This window comes from Bombus impatiens, unplaced genomic scaffold (genome assembly GCF_000188095.3).
Source record: "Bombus impatiens unplaced genomic scaffold, BIMP_2.2 scf_0225, whole genome shotgun sequence".
Lineage (NCBI taxonomy): Eukaryota > Metazoa > Arthropoda > Insecta > Hymenoptera > Apidae > Bombus > Bombus impatiens.
In genome coordinates this window covers 1023992-1046523 of record NT_176644.1, presented here as the reverse complement: position 1 = coordinate 1046523, position 22532 = coordinate 1023992, and the positions used below count along the sequence as shown (strand labels likewise).

The 22532-nt window shown below is 40.3% G+C and overlaps 2 protein-coding genes across 3 annotated transcripts in view; one reads left to right on the top strand and one right to left on the bottom strand.

Moving 5' to 3' along the window:
• LOC100748213 (5-hydroxytryptamine receptor 1A) overlaps positions 1-22532 on the top strand; it is a 124354-nt gene that overhangs the window by 95498 nt on the left and 6324 nt on the right. The window contains exons 4-6 of one of the 2 annotated variants that reach the window (XM_033320005.1): positions 7921-8089; positions 14301-14637; positions 21726-22246. In XM_033320005.1, coding sequence (XP_033175896.1) covers positions 7921-8089; positions 14301-14637; positions 21726-22246 — 1027 coding nt within the window. Of the gene's footprint in view, positions 1-7920; positions 8138-14300; positions 14638-21725; positions 22247-22532 lie in introns of both variants that reach the window. The other variant, XM_024366676.2, reaches the window with a different exon arrangement.
• The window catches only part of LOC100748003 (26S proteasome non-ATPase regulatory subunit 1), a 93364-nt gene continuing 72642 nt past the window's right edge, over positions 1811-22532 (bottom strand). Inside the window, exons 11-14 of the mRNA XM_003488259.4 lie at positions 6814-7148; positions 4016-4368; positions 3076-3421; positions 1811-2168 (exon numbers count right to left, since the gene is read on the bottom strand). Of these exons, the coding sequence (XP_003488307.1) occupies positions 2098-2168; positions 3076-3421; positions 4016-4368; positions 6814-7148 (1105 nt within the window). The 3' untranslated portion in view covers positions 1811-2097. The remainder of the gene's footprint in view (positions 2169-3075; positions 3422-4015; positions 4369-6813; positions 7149-22532) is intronic.

Here is a 22532-nt window from a genome sequence, read left to right as displayed (position 1 = left end):
TTTTTTTTTTTTTTTTTTTTTTAGAAAGAAATCACGCGTGATCCGATCAATCGTTCCTGATACCAATCTCGTTTTTCGTTTTCCTGTGAAGTCATCGGAACATCTATTTAAATTACTGTACGAAGTATGTCAGAATTAATGCAATTGGTACTGTAATTAGGACGATATTACAACATCTGTCCACTTTAACGTACTAACGCACGTATTATCTAAATTGATCAACTCCACTTTCTTTTATTAATTCTTCTAATTCATTAACCAGGTAGACGATTAATAAATACATTTTCAAGAAACGAATCACTCTCTTCTATAAGCTCATTTATCGCAGTGTTTCGATTTATGGAGTTGTTCAATGTGGCTTCTGGCTCATATAATGAAATACAGTATCGACCAAACGATTCAGACCAGCACGTATTATGTATTCTGTAGAACGTAGGATTAGTTCGAAAAAGGTCAACTCAGGATTCTGCTATCTTGGAGAACTCTTTTGTCAAAAATTCATGAGAGCAAAGGAAATTGCTGTTGTATGCGTGCTATGCTCGAAAGCGTAAGTTCTCGGAATGCAGTGACGCGACAACCAAATATTTGGATCAACGAAGTAAAATTCGAAAAATGGTGCACTATCGTTAATTTATTCTTCGCTTTTCGACTATTTGTTCCGTATTAATTTAGCTGGCAAGGTTCGCGCTAAAAATCGTGCACCAGAATCGTTAACTTGGGGATATGTAACCTTGAGAAGAAAATAATCTAGATGGTATAATGGCAAAAGCAATATAGCGTATATCATCATACATATTACTTTCGTGCATATGAAATTTTATTTGTGGAAAGTTTAATCGTATTCGAAATTTTGTCAGATATTTGGTTAATATAAGCTGGTTAAAGGAGAGGAAAAAATCCAATACAATGCACGGCTGTTGAATATTTAGAAGATTTAAAATAAAGTTGTTAGAACTTCATTATTCGACGTCATGAATCAACAGGATACTGGCGTAACTTTTTTATGAGTTTCGACTTTGAAAGCGTATCGTAACAGCTGCTGAAAATATAAATTCACCGCTTGAGGAAGCTTATGTAAATGTTGATTTGTCGAATTCAAGAGTCATGATATTACGTTGGAAGATAAGTCGGCAGAAAAGCCGGAAAATATATCGAAATGATATTTTAAAAGAGATTATTGAAAATAGTCCACGATAAGCAACAGAAAAGATAATGCGTGGAATGAAGACAGAATAAGTAATGCAAGCATTACGTGAAAATTTTGTAAAATCCACTTACCTTTTAGTGCTTTACTTCAAGAAATTGTTAAAATATTGTTACGGTAGAAATTATTCATCGGAAACCTTCTTTTATTAATCGTTAATTTCGTTTCATTATTAATTACGAGGTGGATTATTAAAATTATCTTCGTTTATTTCATAAAACGTATCGTAGATCCTTTGTATGCACTAAAATAATTAAAAAGAACCCTGTAAACGTAAAACCTGAGTGTCAAGAATTGCGTACAACGTAAAACTAGTTGCAAAAAGAATCTATGTAAAGTTAAATCCCCAGCTTTCAATCCTCTATCCATATAGCGAGGATGGAAAAAAAAATTCCGAGATTTTTCAAAAAGTTGCTTTGAACTTTGCAATACATTTACTTAAAAAACTATGGAAATTTAGCACGAAGTTAACGCGCGAACGAACAAAATCTCTGACTGAAAATTTATACAACTATCCACAGAATTCTCTCGTATGCGCATTTTTCCGCAATTTTCGGTCATATTAAAACGAGAACGAGCTTTGGATTAATAACACATACACGTATATGCGGTTAGATCAAATAATATATTTATTAAAACTCGAATGAAACAGCAGTCGTAAACCGTATACAGTAAACGATGTCGAGAATTTGCCGCTTAACGATGATAAAATTAACTATACAAAAAATAAGAGATAGGAGGTGTCGCTGTAGGCGTTACATGAAACGGAGAGGAAGTGGCCATAGTATTTTTCCCGTGTTGCTTCTATCAACAGTGAACTATAGTGCGTAGCGTGAACGAATGATCCGTGTTGCGTCGATAGAGCCACAAGAAGAATTTCTGCCACACGCTATTTAATCTTCGGTATATTCGAATGGCTCTGGGGGTTCCGCTTCTTGCTCTTCCTCCGGATGAGGGCCATAAGCTGGAACATAACGACCATAATCGAACCTAAAGCGACGATAAGCTTTCTTGAAAAGCGAATCAATTCGGCGAGCGCTACAGACAATCGACTGGCGACAAGACAGTAATTGGCTTTCCGCGATAATTTTTACAAGCAAAGAAAATTTGAGACGCAAAGAATATATTCGATGAGTTTGACTTCCAGGAAGCTCATCTATCGATTAAGAAATTCCATGAACGAGTTTCTTAGTTCTGATCGTTGGAAAACCGCGTGAGACATTTTGTGGGCAAAATATCTACCTTTTGGATTTTAGAAAGTTCTTATTCGCGAGACAAATATTGAAGTTCGCTTTGCCTGTTTCGTGTGAAGGTTTCTTGACGTTTATCGGCGCGAAATTTTCTTCCGAGGAACAGAAGAGGGAAGAATCTGCTAACTTAGAACTATGTCAACGAGAATGTGAATGAAGGAGAAATGTAATTTTCAAAGTATAACAACGTATAACCTGATAACCGTGGAAGACGAGTTAACTCGTCAATCGAATTGTCAAACTCTTGGGCAATTCTGTCAAACATTCGTTACATCAGACTTATTCTTATGTTCATCGTTGTAGATGTTGTTACTCGTGATAAACAGTAAATACGTTTAAATTGGTATTTCACGAATGTGTATCGTTAAACTTCAATCAATTTCATTTCATCCTCCTGAAATAATTTCCATTTTGCTACATTTTCGATACGTTCCAACAGAAACGACGAAATAAATGTATTCTTCGTTTAAATTCTTCTTTAACTGCGTTTCCCTAATGCGTAACTTAACTTATATATAAAGACAGAAATAAATGTGATAATAAAACGATTTTCTCAAAAACTTAATGGCCATTTTCGGTGTCATCGCAGAGAAACAATTTCTTTAAAACGTATCGACTTACCGGCTACTGGTTCCACGAGTTCCTCTTCGGTATCCGATTGAATGTGCTTCACCATGACGATACCGCCGATCTGAATGTCCTTGACAGGCGCGTAATGACTACCCTCTACCAATTGTATCACTTTCAGCTGTTGTCTCAGCACGCGAGCCGGATTCTGAAGGATCTCGAAGTTAGGCTCAGCTTCCTTTTTCTCCTTCTCCGTCGTCTTCTCGCCCTCGTCCTTGCCCTTCTTCTCGACTTTTTCCTTCGTTTCTTTCACTTCCTTCGCTGGCTCCTTCTCTTTCTTCTTCTCTTCTTTCTCCTTGGCCGCCGCCTCGACAGTCTCCTTCGTTGTCTCTGGTGGATCCTGCGATTAAAAATTAAACGACGAAAATAAAAAAAAGAAGGAAGCAATTCCAGCCTGTAGAAGCATCGTTTATCTGGCTTTGCGGCGAGTCAGTGCGTTAAGAGATTGGTCTTCGCTCTAGGAAAACGGATGACCCGGAGAGATAATCAGTTACGATTATCTGGAAAGAAAATCGTGCAAGGAGCGGAGGTAACATCGCATAAGCGAGACGAGAGGAGGGAAAATTGTGAAGAGTTCTGAGATTTATCAAAGATATCTGCGAGACTGTTTGAGGGCTTAGTGGAAAAGTGGGATACGAGTGCATCGTTTTTTAAAAACCAGATAAGCACCGGAAACCGTGTACGAGAGGTTTATTTATCCGAAACTTTAAGCCTTTAAAAATACATATAATATATCTTACGTATTTTAATATCTTAGCACTTTAATATCTAAGTTTAGTTTCGTCCACTAATTTCTCAACTTTAAAATTTCCCCACTTGTGATCCCCTCTCTCAACCTCTCGCTCGTGACTCTGCGAAACCGATCAATGTTGACAATACGACAACCGCTCGACGACTGAACGACGAAATATTCGAGAAAATTGTTCGAACTCACCACTTCCATTTTTTCGTGAGAATCGCGAGCGCGCCTCTCGGATTCACGTCTACGAGCTCTGGCAGCGATGCTGAGGACAGCGGTCGTGATCTTCTCTCTTTCCTCGCGTTTCTTCTCTTCGAGAGGCGCGGGATAGGCATAGACGCTTGGCCTGGCGTTCGAACGAATTTCCAGCTTTGGCATCTTTAGTTGAGCATTCAGAGCGATTATACAAGTCGGAGTAAAGGCCAGAGCCAAGCAATGGGCCAATGGGAACCAATACCAGTACTGGGTGAATACTAATGCACCGACCACTGCCAGCATGTTCGTGTGACCTGTTCTTGATTGCAGCGATACCGTCACGTTTCGGCCACCTGGAACCATTATCATTCTTACGTACAAGCGAATATTGAATATGCAAATTCATATTTTTATGAGCATCGAAGAAATGGGGCCTAGCCAAAGATTCTCTCTGTTTAATAAATAAATAAATGTATCGTAACTCGCGAGATATCCAACTATGTCGCGGCAGTTTTTCAAATTTTTTCTTTCGCGAAAGATATTGAATTGTTTTGTAGCGGCACGTGAGTCATCGGACGATTCGAATCGGCAGTGACTCATATTGTTGTGCCTTAGAGCGTCAACGTTGTTTTCATTCGCGAGCTTCAAGAATAAACGAACTCCGGACAAAAACATTATCACCGTTGTGAGTTATCGTCAACAGGAATCACATTTGAACTTTTTCTAAGTTCACTGGTCGATAAAAATAGACGAACATGTTCTCTAGGTGGAAGAGTGTTTAGAGCGACGATTACAATCGACGAACGCTATTTCTGTACTCGTACTCGAAGTGATTTTTAATATACACCGACTATTATAATCTTATCGCTTGTCTCTTTAATAAACTAACACGTTTAATACCATCTCGGTTTCGTCACGCGATATTTCCATAAGTAGGTATTGTCTTTGTAGATATGTTTTGAAGTTTAGGATGTTCTCTTATGATATCGTTGGGTTATAATTGATTAGAAAATAGATCGCTTAATTTCAGAATCCTTCAATTCAATTTATACTCTACGCCTTACGTCGTCGATACGAACATGTTCAAGATTGCACGTTCAATACGTTGCGACCTAATGCAATAAATAGCGGACCTTTCGTACAGTGTGTACGTTCTGTATATTTTTGCAGTCTTTAAACCTCTCATAAATTCATTAGGAACGTTCGCGTTCCATTAATAAGCAATTAAAAGATGTTTAAATAATTGCTATTGCCTTACCTGCAGACGATAAATTACACATTTGCAGGGGAAACACGGTGGACAAGTTAATTAGTTCGCCTGCCTTGATCAAATTTATGACCCAACTTCTTCAAGTGTAATTCCCTAGTTGAACTATTTCGCTCCATTATTGTTTAAAATAGAGATAGAGAATCCGTTTCGCATATATTTAGACTTTTAGTGGCAATAATACATTTGCAATAACAATGCGCAATTGCTACACGTAACTCGTACAACTTAAGTCTTCTTTCTCGTTCCATTGTGTACCACGATACGCTAATTAGTTCCCTTTATGAATTATTAGGTTGCCCGAAAAGTTTCTTTCGTTTTATGAGGAAATAATAGACGCACAACGTTTTTTCTTTTATATTATCTTGTCGATCTATTTTGTTCTGTTGAGATAAACACCGCGACATTTCACGCATTTGGTTTCACGTTTGTACGAAGCTGCACTGTTGTAAAAAACACGAAAGAAAGACAACTTAATATAATACTTGGAGTACCTGTACGATTCTCGAAGTCCAATACGTAAAACTGCCACTTAGGTTTCACGTTTTAAGAGGAAAATCGCCCCATATCATAAATTTTAATAAATTCCTGTATTACGTTAAAAAAGAATTGCAATATTTCTTTCGAATAATATTCTGCTTGAGACCTTCCATTACCAAAAAAAAAACTATTTCTTCGCGTTACAAAGAAACTCTTAACTCAGTTGTTCCACGATATCGAAAGCATCGGAACTGAAAAATAACCTGCACTGTGATAAAACAAATCCGCAATCATCCAGACACATCGAACGTATCAGACACTTCAAAAGGAAGCGATCAGCTTGTAACTTACCCCTCAAACAACGTCGCAACAACCGACGCTGCAACGATAAACGGAGAAGTTTCGATTTCGCTATTTCCCGTCGACGAGAGGACAAGCTTCGTAATAAGAACCTTTGATCGTCCATCTGTATTATATTTCCGTGCTAAGAAGACTTATCGAGTATCGTCCAATTTCACCCTAGCCCTTTCATCGACTGATTCTTCGCCGAATTCTATCTCCCTATCGTTGGTGAAATTTCTCAAGTTTGAGAAAAATCGGACCGAGTCGTTGCCTACACGATACGTACACTGAGGACTTGTACGCAAATCCATAAGTTTCACAGCATAATTAAGCAATTAGAATCTCTATAGAACATCGCGTTAGCTACCCGCTATCATAGAAAGCAGTATACTTTGGATATTTTATAAATTCTCTCTAATTACGCGCGCATTTGTACGTTGCGCTTTCAAGTTCAAAAGCGATTCGAATTCGTTGTGAAACAAAGATGAGATCGAAATTTAAGCAGACCGCGGATAGCTTTGCGCCTGTGGGAGATTTAAGAACGAAGATATATTATAATGCTCGCTATAGTATTTAATACGCAGAACAAATCTCTGCTTGCGTTTCATTTCTCTAATTGCGAGCATAAAAATCTGAATTTGCACGAACATCCGCGATCTAAGATGACGGCAACGAAAGAGAACGAACGTCGTTTCAAAAGTTAACTCACCAGCGTCGATGATACCCTGGGCCAAGATAGCGCCGAACTTCGCCATTACGTCCTCGTGTTTGTCCACGACGACCTTCGCGTACAACGCCCTGAAATCTTTGACGCGGGCACACGTCGCCTCGGTTTGCTGGATCAAGATCATCGCAGACGCGATCAGAGCACCCTGACGAACAAAGTTCACCGAATCATTCGTCATAGGATCCAACAGGGCTATGGCCTCCTTCAAGCCTGTGCCAGCGCACGCTATTCCCAAGGCCATCGCTGCGCCGTATCTCACGTGAGGATTGTAGCTTTCCGCCAGCAACGAAACCACACTGGGACATTGCTCCGGTGTTCTGCAACAAAAATAACAAAGCTCTCCATTAACTGATTTATATACCGGATGAGAGATGATGTATGGTTCGTTGAGATAATGCATTCGCGAGATTCATCGATCATACAGTTTCAAGGTTGTTTTTGACGTAATTGCATGGTTTGGATGGAGCTGTTAGGTCGCGAGGAATCTATTCACTCTGAATCGGGCCGAATCTCGTCACGAGCGAGTAGACTGCGAGGAATCTATTCGCCGTATATTGATGTGAATCTCGTCACGAGCGAGTAGATTGCGAGGAATGTATTCGTTGCGAATCTACGGTGAAATGGAAACGTGGTTGTCCTTTGATCGGGCTCACGGGCATTTCGATGAGAAATTTGGAAATTCGTGGATTACACGGTTCAACGTAACGCGAAGATAAATCGAGACGCTCGTTGCTAGCACCGTGTCTTAGTTGAGAATGGAATTGCAACGATGTTTACGACATTCGAGGTAATAAAAAATCTCGGTGTAACACAAAGGTAGTAAAAAGATTTGTGGGGTTCCAATTAATCCTTAGATCCTTAACAGATACCACGAAACACGTAGAAACATCGTCTGCGTCGTTTTTCATATATAATACGATAATATAAAAAAATAAACAAATAACCAAACTGCTAATAATGCAACTTCTCTTTATCAAAGAAAAAAGACACCGTAGAAAATGGATTTTTCGCAAATTCAACATGGAAAGATGAAGTTAAACGCGAAATGTCGCGACACTAAGTGCATAATCCTGTATACCGATGTTTCAGGAAGACGACTCCGTGCTGGTGGACGGCGCGTGTCAAATACCGGATCCTCTGTACAAGTTGATCGGCAGCATAATCTGCTTTTACATACCACTGGGCGTGATGTTGCTTACGTACGCTTTGACAGTCAGACTGTTGGCGAAGCAGCAACAGAATATAGGAGGAACTGCAGGTTGGTCCTCCGGATGGCTGGGTGGCCCGCAGGGCCCACCCTCGGGAGGTTAGTGTATTATCAGGTACACTGACCCACTACATTCGCGATTCCATCGTTCCACGACACCCGTTTCAACGCACTCCGCTCATATCACGTACTGTTTCCTTTCTAATTTCTAAATTTCTTGTCGTTCGTGAGTACTATGATTCCCTCCCCTATCCTTTTACACGTCGTCCGATTTTCTATGGTATTTTACGTTTACGTTATATGTACAAAGAGAGAGAGAGAGAGGGGGATTCGATGAAGAAGACGTCAAAATTTTGCTATTATCACTCGGTTATCCACCAAACGGAGAAATAAATATCAATTTACGAAAAACGTTCAATTTTCTATCATCCAAGTCATCTAAATTGTGGTAAAAATTATTTCAAATGTCCACTACGAACGATCCTACGCTCTCAATATGGCAGAGTTTTGAGAAAGATGTGGAAACGGACAAAAATGATATGCTTCGAATATAAATTTCGTTCGTTACTTTTTAATAAACATGAAATTAATTCAAGTCTCTTAAAAATGTATTCGCTCGAAAATGAAAAAAAGGTTCTGACAATGTACGCAGAGAAAAAATAAAATATAATAAAATAAAGACTGATTAACAAACATTTGAGTTGGATTACTTATTCCGAAGTATACTAGGCGAACTGTAAGATCAAAGATAAGAAGATAAGCGAGATGCGGCATCACGGTGCTTTGACAGGTTCTCGGAAAGTTCGCCCTCTTTAACTTCCAAGCGTCTAAAATTCCAATATTTTTCTATACGTAGAAGTTTAGAAGGGTTTTGCTTATAATAAACGCGTTATTCGCAAAAACGGGAACCTGTGCAATTATTTGTTTCGAGAGTGGAGAAAACAGATTGAGCTACGGCCAAGAAAGAAGTTTTAATGCTTGTAAAAGGCCAGAAGTTTCTACGTGACTGCCTGTTGCTTATGGTTAATCGATTATGTATTTCGAAGAAGTTGGCCGACTGGCTGCAGGTTATCGATTTTCAAATGGAACTATCGAATCGATCTACCGGAGAAGAAGTAATTCATAGGAGGAAAGTTTATGTAACTCTTTTCTGTCCTGTTATTTACAAAAGCCTCTGGAAATTCTTCGAACGAGCAGTAAAGCAATGGAATGTGAAGTGCTTCTATAATGTCGGTATTAAAAGAGAAAGTTCGTGTATCTTGGGAAGTTCGGTTCGAGCAAGCGAACGATGAAGTAAAGGAAAGTATTAGATTTCATATTATGAAGTTTCGAGATTGGAAAGTTCCTAAAAAAAAATAAAAAAAATAAAAAAGAGAAGGAGAAAAAAATTAAAAAAGAAAAACGAACTTGGCGAATTTTTCAGTTTCTTTAAACGTACGTTACGAATGTAATGAAAATTAATATCGTTTGAAAATGACTAGAAAATTAGTAAAATTAACAGTAGAGCGATTAAACGACTCGTTCGATATCAAGACGAATAAAAACAAGACAAAAATGTTGTATTAACATGTCATAGATATATCGAGTACGAGCTGAGGATTCAAGCGATACACATCAATTTTCTATTATTTTTCATAAGATAGTTTCTTGTATTTATTAACGCGAACCTTTATTTATTACTATAAGAAGAATTTGAAGTTACGAAAACATATTTTGCGGTAGAGATCGAAGCTGAAACTTGATAATTACGAAGCCAAAGAATACCATTTTGAAACTGTTAATTCAAACTGTCAAAGTTCATATTTGCATCGCCGTAACATCGCTGTACTATAAAAATATGAATTAACATAGTAAATACGGGAAACGTGAATTAATAGGAGAAATACGGGAAATATAAAGTACGAATTAATACGACACACAGCAAGATGATATTTATGCTGCATATTGATATTTACGGGCTAAGTTTACCGAACTAACATTTCACTTGTCGGACACATTCGATAAAAATCCAATAAAATAAATATTTCAATTTGTCGAATAAAAACTATGCTTGGCTGTATCGTACGGATGTATTTTCAATGTAAATCTAAATTACCAAGCTGTCAGCAATATCGTCGAGCTTTGCTTTTCTTGCTGTTTGCCATCTAACGCGTGGAAAAATTTGCAAAATCGTGAAACCGGCGAGCACGTTGAATTCCGCAGTTCGCCCCACTGCAAACGAATAAACGTAGGCGTAAAAAGACAGAACGTTACGTCGACGATATTTCATCGTTTCGAAGGGAACGCGTCGACGTTCGGCACGTTCGCGCGTCGACGAATCTCTAACGTCAAAAAAAATCAGACAGCTTCTGCAAAGCGATAATCTTCGAGTGAAATATCGTCCAGCGGTACGTGACAATAGAAACGAAAGATAGAAAATCGAAGGTTTATACTCTGACATTTAAACAGTCTGTCGTTTTAATTGCTATTAATAAATTGCATTCACAGGTATAAACAAAATGTAAAAGATAGTATTTAAAAGGAAACAGGAGGAAACACGAGAAATAATGCAGTAACAATCAAAGTAATAAAATAACAGAGGAGATATTGCAATTTGTTTTATGAGAGTCACGCAACAATATAAAATTTCCACGCATCCTTTGTCATTATTACGGGTTCGTTCTACCTACAGCGCCGGCATTGCGTCATGAATCATCACCCCACGTTCCCCTGATCAAATATTATTAACCATTTTCCTCCATCTCTGACGCTAGACATCATTTCCATTTTGCTCGTCCACGTGCCAGAATTATCCCCGACAAACAAGAAGTTTTTCCTCGCGTTTCAACGAAAGAATGAAATGTCAAACTTACTTTCGAGCATTGTCTCGCGGACTCCACACTTTTTATCGCCCTTACTCCGGGTCTGAACTTAACAAAGCGAGTTATCGCGCTGCTTTTACAGCGAAATTTTAAAACGAAGTGTTCTTTAATTGAAAAAAAAGGAAAAAAAAAAAGAAAAGAAAAGAAGGTAAAAAAGGTGACGTTGAAACCCGACGAAGAAGATATCTTATCGTCGGAAAACTTGGAAGCTTAGCGATCGTTTTAGATTCTCCGCTACAATACAAGTTGTATAGGGCGATCGTAAATAACAAAGATGTTAGTTTCGCGAGCAAAGAATTTCCTCCACCTACGTGAGAATTACGCAACGATATTTCACTTGCGAGCTACAATTAAATTAACTAAATGCCAAAAATTCTTGTCTGTCCGCTTCTATTACGACGAATCATCCTCCCAATTTTCCATTAATCGGTGCTGCCAATAATCGACCATTCTGTCAATCGATGTTAGCCAAGCTCCCATTCACGACCACACACTCACAGACAAAAAGACAAGGAAAAAAGAAGTGGAATGGAGAGGAAGAAGAAGAAAATGAAAATGAAATAAGAGAATCACGAGCAAAAAGACGATAAAATCCTAGCCGATTTCGTCTGATCTCGGATCAAAGTCGGAACCGATAACAACATTTTCGTGGCGAAGGGGCGATTTTTAATCAAAGCCAGAGGGAATCGAACGGAACGTAAACGCGAATAGCCTCCGTGTCGTTCGTGTCTGTCGGGGAGCTTGCCGAGAGAGGGTATTACAGAGAATTTCGGTGTAATCCGGCAACGTTTCCCGGCCTTTGCCTTGGCGCGATTCGGCGGAGATTGCGATTAAGAGTTCTATAGATTGGCCGGCCTCTTTGTTCGACGGCGCAGCTTCCTTCGTGAAAGAAATTAAACCCTTTCCCTTCCCTCGAGCCATCCAAAGTGAGATTCCGTTGTCACGGGGAAAAAAACGAGCTCGTGAGAAAAATCGTTTGTCGAGGGGACGCGCTAATTACCAGCATGAGGTCTCTAGGGAATTTCTAGGGAATTTACGTGTTAGCTACACGCTGCTTTCCTCGGTTAAAACGTCCTCTTTAATATCTTCTTCGTATATTAATATTTTCGTACGTTGAGGTATTTGAAATTGTTGGTATTTTTAACTTTTTTTCACTACGACAAGGGAAAGTTCCTCTTGCAAAGTCATTTTAAAACGAATTTCAAAAGAGCTTCGTTAAATCTCGTAGAGTCGTGCGAATTCGTACAATTTCAAAAACGACTTTAATTTGTCGCTTATTCTCTTATAACGTGGAAAGATCTTTGGAAAATTTAGTCTAGAGATACAAAAATAGAGTCTGCGCCCTTTAGAATCAGCTCAGGTAGACTCGTTGTACGCTCTTTTTTATCTCACGAAGTTACAGTAGTCCGGAGATTGACAATTTTTCTAGAGGAAAAAGGAGAGATTTCTGTCGTTGTTGAGCAAAGTCTAGAAAATTGCAAAGAACGCTGGAAAAGTTTCGTGAGGCTATGTGGCGCAAATTGGGACGCAAAACGACGCCTCTTTCGACTGAAACATTTGCATCGGCCGATTTCACTTGCAAATTGATCGTTCGTGTTTTGCAACGTGCGCCAAAAGTGTCGGTGAAACAAAAGGCGCCGTTTTAAGAACTGTCAGAAATCAGGCCGCTCTAGATTCCTTCCAGTGAATCTATAATACTTTGGTCAGGTTTTAGAACAGTTAATCATCTATATACAGAATTTAATTTGATTGTAGGATAACTACAGAAATGCTTACCGGTTTTTAATTTACAGTTTAATTTACTTTAATCAAATCTGGTTTCAAGTTTAACGAAGTTTAATTCAAGAGCTCGCTCTAGTGTCCCCTCTGTAACTGGAATTCTTTTCGATCACGAGAAAGAAGATTATAATTAGTTACAAACTTTACGATATAATATTACATTTATCGAAAACGTTGATTAATGTAAAATATTTTCCAATTTAATAAAAGATGTAGATACGTAGCTTAGATTAGGAAAACGAAGATGAGTACGGTTTTCAAATACTCGTGCGCAAAACCAGATGACCTATTCCTTCCCTTAGATAATATTTCTGCAGCAACGTATTGCTTTAAAATGCATACCAACTGTTTTTCCGAATCGAAAGAAGGAAATTAACTGTCAATCCCTGCTCCACGTTGCACAGTTTCGAGCTTCGGGAATCCTCCATTCGTGGTTATATCGGACGAAATAAATTACAAATCTGGCTTTGAAATATGTAGTGGGTGACACTGGTATTTTCGAGCCAAATGAATTCTGTGTTTCAGTACCAAAAAAAGAACGATCGATACATCGGTTTCGAAACATCGTATATCGAGTCAGCTAATATATTAATATACTTTGATTGACGCGAAAACGAGAAACCCGTTAAGACGAAACGAAGAAAGTGACTTTCTGAAGACGTTTCGTAACTTTAATAAATAGAACAAACGATTGTCTGCTTTCGTTATTGACGTATAATTCCAATATTCAATTGCGAGGTATTCGATAATTATGCGAGGAAACTGGGGTTGATCTCGTTGCAAAGAACACGTACCTTTGCCGATAAGAGAAAAGAAAAAGAAGACATGAAAACGTCAAAATCGATTTTTTTCCATCTTAACCCCTTTTTACGAGAGCGCGTCACATTTATCTCGGGGAAGAGCGAACCGCCTCTTCCATCAGCGTTGAAAATGGACGAAGGATTAAAAACGATCGTTTAGCCCCGTCGATCAGTCGTTTGGCGCAACTCGCGCGACATTTTTCTTTGCCAATCGAAAGCATGGTGCTCCTTTTCGCTTCCTTCGGTATCCAGCGCCGCCCATTCGTTGACAACGATAAGAAATTTCGACGTACGCGAGGGCATGCAAATCGTGGCCCATTATGCACAAGTCGCGGACGTGACACGGTATGCTAAAAAGGACGCTTCCGAATAATCGGTCAGACCGAATTAATCGATACAGACACGGAGACACGGGATACAAAAGAGGCGGTGCAGTCGCGAGCAAAAATCAACCGATTCAGAAACGAAACTACAGAGGACTATAGTTTCTGATCTCTTATTTTATCTCTTATTTTCTGATGTCTTAATTTTCACCCGTCTGCTGAGTTCACGCCATAGCAGTCGACGATCCTTCTGCCACGAAACATATACGAGTCCTTTAGAAGCTAAATTGATCGCACTGAACAATTCCTCTGTCGATTTCGCGTTATCCAAGCACACAATCAGCACCCAACTCGATCATCATCATCACCCTCGATAGAGAAATCTTATTTTTCGTAAATTTATTAAATAAATAAAGATTTACAAAGTCGTAGACATCTACATGTCATAAGTTGGGGCAGATAAAAGTTCTAATTAGCCGGCTTTTCTTTGCATCCTTAGGTTTAGACAGACGAGGGACCTGGAAGCGGTTCCTGTTGAGTAAAAGCTCGGCCGGAAGCGGCGGTACGCCGCAGCACACTTCCGGTACGTCGACCGACACCGAGCTGACAACGCTGGACACCCACGAACTTTGGCTTCCGGAAAGCGAACCGCCGCCGTCGGCGATGTTCGCTCTTCACGCCTTTGGCGCCGAAATGCTCAAGTTATCCAGAGGTTTGGAGGGCATCGCCAGCCCTGGAAGCCCCACTCCTATGGGAACGCCAAGATCCACGCCTCAACACTCGCTCCAGCATCATCAGCAACAGCAACAATCGCATCGGTGCAGCTTTCGACACGGGTAAGGTTACGATAGTATCGTATACTGCGAATTTCGCACCCATATTTCTACACCACGTCGATGTTCGATGTATGGAAACGCGAAGCTAGAATATCGTACAATACGATTGCACTGATTAAAGTACAAACCAAGCACCGATTCCAAACCATTTTACGTCATACTTTTCAACCATTAATACGGAACGTCGAATTTCGATCTTCGAACATGCTCTTCCACGAGAAAAGAAAGCCTCCGATAACCATAAACCTTGCACAAAGAAAGAAATTTTTCGTAGGCAAATGGCACGACATCTACAAACCTAAAGCAACATCAAACTCGATTCGACCTCGTACCACCTTAACACGAACCTGAAATACATTCGAATAAAATTGTAAAACGACCTGGAAGCGTCGATTTCACCGTAAATATAGAAGTTTTCTCAGTCACGTTGCAAGATAAAACATCAAACGATACTTCACGCTCGGCAGATCGCTTGGTCGATCGCAGTTTCCTTCGAGAAACAACTGTCACCGCGGCGAACTGCATCCAACTGGAAAATATTCTCCAGGCGTGAGAGTGCACGGGATCGCGATTCCGATTTACGGATGCTTTCCGTGGCTCCCTTCGGGGTACCCGTCGGAAGGAGCAGCGGGAAACGCGGCAGATTTACGAGGGCCGCGGAATATTTCTCATTCTCGCGTCACGTACGTTTTTTCGCGTCTCGTATTCCACGTGGAGATTGGCTGCGCCGTTGATATCTCGGATCGAACACGGTTTCACGAACCGATACCCCTGTCGACGTAGTCGCGATTCGAGTTGATAAAGCTGCCTCGGATTGGGAGAAGCTCCTTTCTCAGGAAAGTTCATCGAAGATTTCTTCGTGCTTCTCGTCTGAGAGATTCGCCAGTTTTATGGGCATAATTTTATTACGCGATGAGAAATTTTTATTCAATTTAATTTAAAAACGCTCTAACACGATTCTTTTTCATTTCTAATTGATATTTAAGCGTATCGCTAGTTGTATATTGTCAGGAGGCTACTTTCACGAGGTTTGTTACGGTCTACCGAATGACAGCTTGATAATTAAATCGCTCCTCTGAAAAAGATATTCTCCTATACGAGTTCTTCTAAACGGCAATTAACAGCGACTGACTAAAATATTTAAACATTTATGGCAACCTTTTACCGATACCTTGTGCTATAGCAAATGTTTTGAAATTTCGTTAGCGCTATAACGAAGCTTGGTTATCATGATTAGTGTTAAATTAGTAATTTTTTTTAAATTCCACTAAACGGCCTTTGTTTCTTTTTTTTTCTTTTTTTTACAAGTTAAAAGAATTAGTCTCCTAAACGACGAGTAAAATGGATTCTCGAAAAAATGCAAATTTCGCTGCATATTAATTCTTTGCCAAATACATGTTTGCAATAAGTACCTTCCAATCTTCCTTGTACATTTTCAAATTGGTTCCATATATATCGATATAGTCGTCGCCCTAACACTAATGAAATTTCAAAATATTTTACACAACACGATACAGCGTGTGCATGAAAATTTTCTGCGATACGCGTTCGAATACTTGCAGCAACACTTGTACACGAGATACCACTTTCAATGGGTCCTTTCCTATTCGAAGTCGATGTCGTTCGATGTTCAAGGCATCGTCGTCTAGGCTGATCTACTTCCAATGACGCGTAAGTGAAGATAGAGTTGGCCGCACAAATGGGGCGTTATTCCCGCCACGGAAATTGGCTATTCGTTACTGTTCTGGGCCCTACGGCTAACTGAACAGGGAATTCAGTTGGATGTTGCCGGATCGTGGAAACGTGGATGGGGAAAAATTCACGAGGGAATTTAGCTGAGATCGCTAGGAGACACTACGACGAAAGTTTACGGGAACGAGGAAAAGTGTAAGGAGAAAAGTGTTGAGTTTCAGATTGAAAATGGGATTATTTATCGAGAGATTTGGCGGTGAAGATGAATCGATGAATCTTTGCTCGAACGTCGCAAGATCGTCGTTATTGTTCGTCGTTGTTTAAATAATAATTGCTCGATTATTAATACGACCAGGTTTTTAAACTTCGTCGGTATAACATTTTATAACATTTCCGGAATATATTTTTCCCGCTGTAAATTAGGTTAGTCGACAGCTCAGCCGTTTTTATTCTTTTCGACTCAATCCTGCTTTAGAATTATAGTTATATATCGTTTGTATGCTTTACATACATATATATGTATATACGAGCGTGTGTATTCGAAACACCCCTTCAACGTTTCTTTCGTCGATCTTTCTTTGCCATTTCTTCTGCTCTGAAAAACATATTCAAACGCAGTGCGCTAGTTTGCATTCTCTACCTCTGCATCTTACAATAGGACGAGACAGGCACAGATAAGAGAGAAAACAGGACAACTAAGCGGCACCGTCGTATTTATATCCAACAAATTATTTCGCACAACATTGCCACGTCTATAAAATCACATAAAAATAGAAACTGCTAGTTAAAACACATTGGACACGATCAAGATAAAATTATCTGATGACATAACGATCGTAGAATACGTAATATTATACGATAATCGTGTAACAAAAATAAAAAAAAAATAGATCCAGGAAAAGGCCAGAAACTTTAATTCGAGAATTTACTAATTAGAAATAACGAGTAAAGAATCGACAAAATAAATCATATAATAATACGTTTGACAACATCATTCACGACACAGCGATACACGGCAATATTCCTAAATTGTGATCAAAGGTGAAAAAAGGCAGCTGTAGAAAACCGAAAAGCTTCGCCTGCAAACAATTCACCGGAAGAGAATAGCAAGAAAGGAAGAAAACTGGAAGAAATGAAGAACCAATGTTTGTCGGGAATCACTTAAATCAATCTCAAGTTGAAGAGATTGAAGATTGCCGAAGAGTAGGTAAAATTTCTGGAATCGTTGTTCCACCAGCTCGTAACAACGTAACGGGTAATCTTAACGAATTCAGGTCAGTTGGAAGGAAACGAAGAGGCAATGCTTCGGGGCTGCTTCGATCCTCTGCTCGAAACTGTCGATCAAGGATACGAGGTAACTTGTCGAACGCGGTAGCGACGAAACATGCCGACGTGACCACATTTCGCCTGGCTGCGAAGCGGTCGCGTTCACCGATAATATCGCAAGTTCACGCTGCCTCAAGCGTTCTCGGCATGCAGACGTTAAGCGTCCTTCGATGAAGTATGGACCGTGAGACGGTTCGCTAATACTTCGCGTCACACCGGTCTGAAATATGTGGCTCTTGACCGCTATTGGGAATTAGGTGCCGTATTTGCCAATTATTAGCGTAGATTGCTTGCCCGAGGGATTTCACGGTGAAATATTGGCGTTTAATGCGGCCACACTTTTTACATCCAAAGGGCAAGAAAATTATCGGCGAACTTGCAAAAGATAGACCGCGTAGATATTCATGCAAATTCGTACTTTTACAAATACAATTAGAAAAACGGCACGTGGACATTTGTGTAACGCATTAAGCGCTGTAACGAGCAATATACTTTGCATATATCATATACTCTGGCGCGTTACAACGGCTATAATTTCGCAAGCGTTATCGTACCACTTAACGTCGTATCGTCGTGCAATAAATATTATTTATTATAGGATGTACAATAGCGATTAATAAGGCGCAAGTATATTAAGCTTCGTACGGTTTAGTAGAATGAAAGGCTGGAAACTGGTCGGTGTGGCAAGAAGCGCACGAAGCATGTTGCACGGCAAGAAACAAAGAATCCGTTTGCGTGGAATTAATTGAATCGTTATTTCGAGAACAATGATACGGACAGACCTTTTGTCTCTCTTTCTCTCGGCAAGAAAGCTTTGCCGGATGGATAGAAAAAGGAGGCTGCCGTTTCCAGGACAATTACCAGACACGACCAAGTTCTCCCGAACTTTTGGCCCTTCAAAGAGCTTCAAAGTGACGAGCAAAGCACGAAGCTACGACACGAATCCTTTGTGGATACGACTAAGTGCATTCCTTTATTAGAGTGCCCCAGGTAGGTAAGAGCAGTTTACTTAAGTGGCCACCGGCCCGTTTTGCACTTTGAATGCCCAGTAGCTAAGTGCGATCCACTAGCGAGGCCTGGAACCACCATATATAATGGCTTTCCTGGCGCGGAACGACCTTTCCGTTCGCTTCTTCCCTCGCCCTTCCGCCCATGTTTATTTCCTGCATTTTCCCTTTTTCAATCTTTTTAAATCATTCCCTGTTTTTTCTTTTTTTTTTTTTTTCTTTTTCACCAATGACTCCGAGTTACGTCGATGGACGTGGTTCGTTCGAACAAGTGGCGAACAATTTGACGAACTCGATTTGACGCGATTCCGCACAACGTTCGATTATAATCGCAGATAAAATTCGCACTTTTAATTGCAAATGCTGCGAAACTTTACATTTCCCGATAACGGATGACACAACGGCAGCTTGAAAGTTCCATTGGAAAAAACATTCCAATGACTTCTCCTTGGATCATCGACGTGCTCGTCTGTAAAACGAACGGGTGAATGCCTGCCATTGAAATATATCCGATCGAAGAGAAAAATGTGAAGTGTCGCTGGATCGGATACGTTCGCGTTTTGATTTTGCCACAAGCACTCGAAGCATCTTCAATCAATCGCGTTGGTCGAGCGAATAGGAAGACCTTGGTCAACGATCATTCAACGATCGATTTCGGTAACAATATCCTATTCCAGTTTCAATTTCGAAAGTGTTGGGAATCGTTCTATCAAGCCATCGAGCAGCTGAAAAATTTCCGCACCGATGTTTCCCCACCTGTCCCCATTTTTCATCTATTACACGCCATCCATTTCTCTACCAATCGACACTATTTTGCTTCAGAAAACTGTTATTCCTTCGCGTTGTCTTTTCTTCTAATAAGTGGTCGATAGATTTTTATGCAAATTCGTGGTTTCGAGAACGCGATTGAAAAAGTAGGGCAGAAAATTGTAAAATCGGTAGAAAATTGTTTTACCTATCGATCGTTACACGAAGTAATTACGCACTTTGGATTAGTTTCGACAACATATACTTTCGCGTAATTTGACATATATTTCTCAGTGGTTGAGTACTTCGTTGTCGTTCGACGTGTCTTTTCTCTCGATGCCTTGCTTCGAACGGTAATGCTAACGCTATTATGAAATTGATATCGTTGTAATGAAAGTTTCCCGTGGAATTTTAAAAACACGGAGAAAGTTATTCGAAGAATTCCTTGCAATAATCAGGCTTCCGGGGGAATGAAAAGCCGCATGGACTGGATGAAGAATCTTCGACGATAGTATTGTACAGTACATATTTTGTAATAGCCGGCGGCTATTATTAAATAACTTTGCCGGAGATATAGAAAAAAGATTATACGTTATCGAGATCTGAACATTCCTGTCCCGTATAGAGCAGATTCCCTGTTTTTACCCAATTTTGTATTACGAATTTCTTGTTTCACGCAAGACGAGGCAGATTATCGGAATATATCCGAAGCTTTGACAGTTCAGACGGCTTAATCTACTAAAAGAATATGATTCTCAGCATCCTCATTTTCCTTCTCGACAACTTTCTTCGGTTACGACGCGAGTATCGCCGGAATTTATCTTATCTTAAACTTGAAACTCGTTTCTTACTTTAAACTTCAAACTCATCCGAGTCCCGATATTTTTAAATTCATTCTCCTCCGCGTTTCTTTCTTTCGCCTTCTCCTCTCTTAACTTTAATTCCATTTTCAAGTTTATCCAGTCTTAATGCCAATCCATCTCTCCGTTTCAACTTTTCAAGTCTCCGAATTCATTCTTTTCAATTTCACTGCCACCTGCTTCCAACGTTTCCAAGTTACATCGCCGTTTCGATCATCATTTTCTTTATTTTTAATTTCTCCCCGTCTTCCTCCATTCTCGATCCGACCGAATTTCCATTCGACCCGAAACACGCGTTGACTCGATTCGACCATTCGACGAACCTTCGCTGCGAGAACTTCGATCCCAACGTATTTCGAATTCCAAATTCGCTATCGGCCGAACAGAAATCCCGCACAAGTTCGCTCGCTTTAATTCCAACTCGTTTTCAATTCCAAACATACCGTTGGTCGTGTCGGAAGCCTTTGCGACTCCGCTCGTTTTAATTCTAATTCGTTCGAGACTCGATTCGTTCAAGAGCCACGACTCGTTCGAACTGGCGTTGCTCGCGATGAAACCGAGCTTCATCGGCGCCTTTGCCTTTGGTTCGTGGCATGCAATAATGGCTGGTTGATCCCCAATAATGGATAGAACGCGTCAAAAGTGGCTGGCGCAGCTGCGTTTCATATATGTCCGATTTATAGCGGCATTCGTCGGCCTTTTTCGTCGAGAGGTTGTACCGTTCCTGTTTTTTTTTTTTTTTTTTTTCTTTTTTTCAATCCACGCGATCCATTACCGCGCTCCATACAGACAGGGCGAAAGGAAAGGAAAAAATGAGAAGTTGGACGTAAAAATGCACTACCTTTCGAGAACGCTTTCCATCGGGATGGAACGCGAGCATCGTCCTGTGTCACGTTCCACGAATTATTGTACATTTCTCTAGTGCCTCTAGGATGCACCGATACGATGCTCGGTTTCCAGTAGCTGCGAGCTATTATACTTTGAATCGATAAAATATATGTTGATCGATAATGAAAGTTGCTATAGAAAGGAAGGAAAGTTTGAAAAACCACTAGTCCGCCGTAACTGAATCTCTCGTTTCACCTACTTTCTACGAATCGTATCGCTGGAAGAGGTTGGCAGGAAAATATGATACTCCGACTGCGTCCATAAATCGTAAACTTTGATGATTAAATAGCGCATCTTTCAACAGCAACGTAGTAAATCTTCGGTTTAAAGAAAAAGGAAGAAAAAGAAAAGCAGAAGGTTATAACGAACGATGTTAATCTATTATAATAAATCACTGTACTCTCGAGCGAAGTATCTAAACTTTGTCGAAAACGACTACGAAGAACTCGCACGATTCTGTCTACTACGCGTTACCATACGAGTTACAGATTACACTTATAAACCGAATATCGTATCGATACGACGAAGAATCTCACGAAATGCTGACCGCGACTATTTAACATTCCAGGAGCGGAGAAAGCGGAAGCAGCGCGTCCGGTTCTCGAACGAGCCTCTCGATACCGGAAGACCTAAGCTCGCCCACCCCGTGGAAGCATCGGCGACGCGCGTCCACCTTCAACGAGGCTCATTTGGAACGGGCGGAATCGGGTTCGCCGAGAACACCCAGGAAGCGATCTTTCAGCTTCCACGAGCAGCCAGTGTTCGGCCGCGGTTCCGTTTCGCGGAAGAACTCGTCGAACGAGGAAACCTCGAGCACGCAGAGGAAATCGAGCGATAAACAGGAAGGCGAAATCGCGTTACCTCCGCCGTGTACCTGCCCCTATTTCGGCGAATCGTCCAAGAGACCACCTCCGCAACCATCCAGCGAGATCGTGATCGTTTCCAGCGATACCATGAAGCCAATCTCGGGGAAGAATCTGGAGGCTGCGTTTCTCGGTAGAAGCAACAGCGGTAGAATGGATGCCAGCAGAAGCTACGAGCCAAATTCTGTCGTCACGTGGAGGAGCGGCAGAAGAGGATCTAGTTTAGGTGGGTGCGAGTTCATTGGCAATGAAAAGAATCGATAAAGTGGCTTTTGGTTCGATGCTGCTATTGATCTGATTTTTTTTTTCTTTTTCTTTTGAGGTTTTGAGATTGGAGACACGAGTTCATTTCTTTCCTGGTAATCGAGAGAATTCTGCATTTTACAGAGAAAAATCTTCCTTCTCGCGATACTCGCATTAAAAGGCGATTAGGTATTGGGAATAAGGAGAATCGATAAAGTGATTTTTGATTTGCTGCTGCTATTCATCCGATCTTTTTTCTCTTTTTTCTT